This window comes from Nymphaea colorata, chromosome 5 (genome assembly GCF_008831285.2).
Source record: "Nymphaea colorata isolate Beijing-Zhang1983 chromosome 5, ASM883128v2, whole genome shotgun sequence".
In the NCBI taxonomy this organism is placed as follows: domain Eukaryota; kingdom Viridiplantae; phylum Streptophyta; class Magnoliopsida; order Nymphaeales; family Nymphaeaceae; genus Nymphaea; species Nymphaea colorata.
Window position 1 is genome coordinate 3,462,889 of NC_045142.1, and position 6,178 is coordinate 3,469,066.

Sequence of the window (6,178 nt, forward strand, 5' to 3'; positions counted from 1 at the left end):
ATCCAATATATAGTTCCCGAAAGACGTACCCTTATAGATCCAAGGTTTTCAGAGAGATTGAAACCAAATTAGACCATATAGACAGGTTGACCCCAGGACGATGTCAGATCCAATACCTGGTTGGACCGGGATCAGATCCAATACCCCGTTTTGATTAGTTGTAATTGATTGTTTTCGTTCTTTTTAGGGGGATTTAGAAAATGCTATTGACGTGCCAAACAAGATGAAACATGTAGACTCGTTTATGTGCTATTGCAAAAAGTTGGTGTTTTGCCCAATTGCCATTAGCGCACTCTCACTCTTTCTCACACCTTTCTTTGGAAGGTTGGCGAGCCTTAAGCATTGGAGACAGTTTCGTGCTCAAGGCAAAAGGTAAACTCAACAGAATCGACCCATATCGAGGAACAAAGCCTCGCTCGTCCGGTTTTGTGAAAGCTTGATTTTATAAAAATTAAGTTTTAACTGAACTTCAATTTGTATTCATTTGTCTCACTCGCTCAAAACCTGGATTTCTTTGAATATAACAGGGTAAGGTTTTTCAATCCTCCATACAAAACAAAATTATGCCAAAACAGACTTTTCCCAGACCCAATTTAAAGGATACGTAATCACCGGCAAAACGTGATTTCAACTCCAGACACTGGATTTGGGTGACAACCAAACCACCCCATTAGACTTCAGTGTGGCCTTTGAGAAACTGAAAGATCCTGATCTTTCACCTTTCTTACTGTGAAAATTGAATATGATAATATTGAAAGTCTTGGGATTACATGGCGCGGGAACGGGCGTCACAAGGGGGAGGTGACGTGCTTATATAGATTGAATCGGCCTAAGAATTTAGACTTTACGAAAGCTTCGACTTTAATCCTTGACCAGGAAACAGAAAACAATGACTAACAATCCAGTCTATAGAGAAGTTTAAGCAACGATACCATTAACCAAAGCAACCACGAACGAAGTCATTGCAAGCATACTGAATTAAGGTAACAAAACCTAAGAAAAATAGGCGGGCTGTCAAAACCTCAAAAAACGAAGAATTCTCGCTGAAGAGTAGAAGAAATTAAAAATTAATATGCAAAAGACATGATGTCAACCTAATCAAACAAACTAAAACCCATATCATCGTCAGATTCCTCTGCTGGTTCCTCTTTCTTTTCTTCTTCTTTGGCAGCAGCAGCAGGTGCGGAAGAAGTCTCAGCAGCAACAGGAGCAGCAGCCACGGCAAATTTGCTCGGATCCTATACCATCATAAAAACATCAAACTCATTTGTGAAAAAGTCAGAAGGATCAGCAATGAAAAGCATGTACACGCCAAGGATGGTTGCATACCTTTAGGTATTCTTTAACTTTCTCAGCCTGAGGGAAGGAATACTCTGTTGCAAGGGCAACAGCTACAACATTCTTATATGCATTGGCAAACATGTGTGGTGCAGCTGCAAGAGTTGGATAAGATAGGGCCAGTGATAATGCTGTCACCAATGAAACACCAGTTGCAAATTTCTCCATAAGGTCATCCTCTGTTAGGTCCAGCACTTCGGGACTAAAGACAGAACCATCTTCATACACAGACAGGATAACAAGACCATAGGAAAATGGCCTTATTCCCAGCTTTGCCAATAGAGCTGCTTCAGATGAACCCACTTTGTCACCCTTCTTTATTAACTCCACAGGAGTGATGATTTCGACCGTACCCTTGTTAATCTTGGTGGGAATGTTCAGAACCTGCGCAATTTTATATTTGTTGGCTATGCCCTAAGAAAATTTACAATGGAAAACATTCAGAAAGTTGGAAACCTGGAAGAAGGATGTCTGAGAAGGATCCAAGCCAGTGTTTCCCGGAGGCACAATCACATCAATGGGAGCAACAAGCCCAACACGTGCTGGTGCTCCAACCTGATTGTTAGAACAAAAGATAAGTACGTCATTGATAATGTGACGACAGTTTTGTAGATAATTATTTTTTTCCCATTCATAAAGAAAGAAAAAGGCAGATGGCAATGCATCAAAATTATAAGTTGCAACCAGAACCAGTATAATAGAGAACTTACACCAATCATCAAATGTAAGACACAGTATCACAACAAATCAATAATGTGCCTAACATGACTGCAGCATTACTTTATCGTTCGCCAAAAAAAAAAAAAAAGCTTTGCAGCACCATCTATTACAACAAAATGAGAATGGATTACTCCAGGCATACCCCTCAAAGCGATAGTAGAGGCAACGGAACCATAGGATGCCATTCACCATGAGACGAATTGCGGCATAGAACCAATTAATAAAAAATATCAAGAGGGAGAATAAATGGCAAAGTCGCCATAGGTTCCATGAAATATCTAACCTTGTATTTCGAAACTTCCTCTCTGACCTCCTTCAGGTCTCCCTTGGTGAAAATAAGCCCAACATTGCCCTAATTCCCAAACAAGAGAACCCAATCAATTAAGAAACGGCTTCATAGTAAGAAAAATACGGGAATCCCACTTAGTTTGGAGAAAACGAAGGATTCCAAAGTCACAATACTCACCACAAGCAGGGGGATCAGATTCAGGAACGCCTTGTTCCCGGTCTTCTCGGAGTGAAGGCGGATCGTCCGCTTCATCATCGTGTTCTTCCCCATAAGGACAATGGAATCGCCCCTGAGACCCTTGCGGATGCTCTGGAGCTGGTTGGATCCGACATTGTCAGCCGCGGCGATGAGAACCTGGCTGTACTGGTCCAGCAACTGGCAAAGCTTCTTGTCGTACATGACCTTCTTCTCGGCCTTGGAGTATTTCACCACCATTTCTGCCGGAGGAAAAACAACGCAACTACCAAAAAACAAGCGAATTAAGAATAAGGCTTCAGGAAAGGGATCGGAGAAAAGCAGAAAGAGGGCCAAGACGGATAGGAGAACTCCTCGTCAAGGCGGACGGCGCGGCGCCGTCTCTTTAACCCCAAAACAAAACCCTCTGAACCAAACCCTAAGAAGAATGAAGGAGCAAACAAGACCACAGCGCCGGCGGCAACGCTCTTATAAGAAAGGAGGAAACCCTCGCTCTCCGATAACTTTCACAGGTAGAACCGAGGGGTGGGCATCGGGCCGGGCCGGGCAGCCCCGCCGAGGCCCGGCCCGTTTAAAAATAAAAAACATTTTTTAATCATAATAAAATAATGTTTTTAAATATAAAGTATATTTATTAATAATAAATATATATTATTAAAAAAATAAAAAATATATATATTTTTTAAACTTAAACCAGCGGACCTAGGTCGGTCGAGCCAACCCGAGCCGGCCTATCGGGCCCGGGCCTACGCCCACCCTTTAGTAGCACCACTCGGAAGGACTCAGATTTTTAGATCCGAATTGCCACCTTCGGATCCAATCCAGATCCAAGACTCACTACAGGCTCCAATCTGAATCCAAATCTCACTTTGAGATCTAATTCAAATCCTAACATTTCTTTTCGATCCGATCTGGTTCCAAATAATTATATTCAGATCCAAAACTTATAATCCAACAAAAATTTCATTTCAGATCTATTGAGGGACAAGACTCGATACATCATACCCATTTGCTAAAGTACCCTTCAAAACTGCTTCAAATTTCCCAAAAATAATCGTGATTTCCCAAAATAAGTATGTTCACTCATATGACTTTCTTTTGCATAGATCACCTCAGATTTTTTCTTCAAAATTCTAAAATGATCCTTGATTCCTCAAAAAACCCTTTGATCTTCCTTTGAGAAAATATAAAAAATTAAAATTAAAAAAAAAAACTTTGTCTTGCCACGTAGTAGCCAGCTACACTAGGATGTCAATTTATCTCATTTGAATCGAATATTTGATCGAGTTGATCTGAAAAAGTCGAAGACGAAAAAAAATTAATATCTGATTAAAAAATCAAATCAACTGCAGATTTAAGAACGACATTTGATCAGATTCGTATTCAGATATACATAAATATATGGTAGATTCGGATCGTATTTACTTTTAGACAAATATATTAGAATACTATTAAATTTTGAAAATTGGCAAAATCTAGTTCAAATTTTGGATTTGGCTTCAGATATGAAAAAGTCAGATTTGGATTAAGTTCAAATTATAAAATTAGATTTTGGAATCAAATTCGAACTTTTTTATTTGTATTTGAATCCTAATATGTGAATATACAAAAAACAGATATGTTTAAAGGTACATCTGATCCCAATTAAATCCTTTGACATCCCTAACCACACAGCCCGACATGGTCATGTCTTGGCTGCTATAACCAAAATGGGCTTGAGTCTAGCCTAAACCAAGCCAAGTTAAATCCTAAATCGGTTGGGTCTAGTAAGGTCTACATCCACTCATTTGAGGATTATAACCTAAATGGGCTCTTGTCTAGCCCAAGTCAGATCAAACTAAGTCAAACTCTCAACAGGCTGGGCCTGCTAGGTCTAGCTTGACTCACTTGAGGATTATAACCTAACAGGGCTCGACTCTACCCTAAGCCAAATCAAGTCAAGTCCAACCTTTTAAACCAGCTCGAGGATTGTAATCCGAGTCAAATCGAGTTAGAGTTATAGCCTACAAACAATCTAATTTGGCGAGGCATGGCTCGATTCACTCGAGGACTATAACCTGAGCGGAATCATGCCCAGATAAAGATAAAGACTGAATGGACCGTCCTCAACCATGACCCAATTCAAACCAAACCCAGCTAGGACCTCGCACCCCCAGTCAAACTTGGTCTAGGGGAACCCATAATAACCCTAACTTGAGGATTATAATTTGAGTACGGCTTAAGCATAGTTCAGAACCGCTCCCAGTCAAGCCTAATTCTAAAACTTTGTCTAGCCCCAAGAAACGAAGGTAGACTCAGTTAAGCATCATAACCCAACCAAAGTCTAAACCTAGTTCGAATTGAGTCGAGCCAACCCTTGTCAAACTCAAGCTTAGGGTAGTCTTATCACCGGAAAGGTGTTAGGAATAGTCCGACCTCATACCAACAAGTCGAATCGCAATTTCCTCTAAATTCTAAAACAAACATTTTCAAATAGAATATTCTCATAGAACAATGAGGAGGTGAGGTTTAATTGGTAAGGATGCGAAGGGTAGACAAAGGTTAACAAAATGGGACAACTAGAACAAGGCATGACATGCATATACCTCTTCGGTTATCATTTAAAAGAGTGTTTCTGGTCATCTACAAGGAGGTTGGTGCAACGGTCAGGGCGGGGGCCAGTAGGCGGCTGGTTCTCGTTTCAAATTTTTGTGACATCAACCCTCTACGCTGCAAAAGGAGAGCCACCAAACATGCATGATGAAACATGGTGGGTGGCACCCCGAGGTACTGAAAGCAGACCTTGTGTTCTAGAGGGATAAAGGGTTGGGCGGAGGCTTCAACCTTCTACCGAGCAGTCGGAAATGAATGTTTCTGGTCCTAAGCTAAAGAGCCAGTAGCCAATGGGTGGAATTTTGATTCCGGAATTATATGCACTTTCTTAATTCTGGAGTTGTGATTCTACCCTATGGGTGGAATTGTGGTTCTAAAATTTTAGAATTTTTTCATCTTCCTTCAGATCATGTGCCAATGTTTATTTGAAACTCAGTCCATATGTGAACTTGGGATGAACTTGGCACCAGCGTGGTTTCCAAGTGTAACTTCTTGTGAAGTAAACCTAGAACATTTTGTGGTAACTTGATTTAACAGCAATCTAGTACATTTTTGTGGTAACTTGATGCATAATACTGCTCTTAGGGCATGTTGGAATGGTGGAGGGAACAGTCTCAGCAAGATAATTTGTCTCATCCATGCAGGCCCAATTAACACATCATTCTCATTTTTCTTAAGATGGGAATTGTGTTATCAAACAAAAAATTTGTCATTCTGGAATTATATGCACATTTTTTAATCAAATTTCCGGAGTTGTGATCCTACCCTATGCGTGGAATTGTGAATTTTAGAAATTTTTCATCTTCTTTTAGAGCACGTCATGATGGTTTTAATTGACGTTTTATCAAACAAAAAAATCAGACCATCAAACACAACTACAACTAGAATTTTCCTTGTGAATCCAAATTCAGGTGGCAGTTTGTTTCTGAAGTTTTAATTTTAGAATCAAAATTCACTGCCATCAAACGCTTACACCCATTGACGTTACCAAGAAACATTCTAATGATCTTTAAGATGTCAAGCATCAGCCACTGTAGATCATTT

At 40.1% G+C, this 6,178-nt stretch overlaps 1 protein-coding gene across 1 annotated transcript; it reads right to left on the bottom strand.

Moving 5' to 3' along the window:
• Nucleotides 1-907: 907 nt before the first annotated feature.
• Nucleotides 908-3,008, bottom strand: LOC116253870 (60S acidic ribosomal protein P0-like). The gene is made up of 5 exons (XM_031628844.2): nucleotides 2,525-3,008; nucleotides 2,342-2,410; nucleotides 1,795-1,893; nucleotides 1,330-1,722; nucleotides 908-1,238 (listed from the first exon to the last, which is right to left on the bottom strand). Exons 1-5 carry the CDS (start codon nucleotides 2,780-2,782, stop codon nucleotides 1,095-1,097), a joined length of 963 nt encoding a protein of 320 aa, XP_031484704.1. The 5' UTR covers nucleotides 2,783-3,008; the 3' UTR covers nucleotides 908-1,094.
• Nucleotides 3,009-6,178: the final 3,170 nt, after the last annotated feature.

What these genes read in the sequence shown, in the direction of transcription:
- LOC116253870 (XM_031628844.2), bottom strand. Translation starts at nt 2,782, where the DNA reads ATGGTGGTGAAATACTCCAAGGCCGAGAAGAAGGTCATGTACGACAAG. An exon ending in AGGAAGTTTCGAAATACAAG is followed by an intron (nt 1,894 to 2,341) that starts GTTAGATATTTC and finishes TCTAACAATCAG; the next exon opens with GTTGGAGCACCAGCACGTGT. An exon ending in CTCAGACATCCTTCTTCCAG is followed by an intron (nt 1,723 to 1,794) that starts GTTTCCAACTTT and finishes AAAATTGCGCAG; the next exon opens with GTTCTGAACATTCCCACCAA.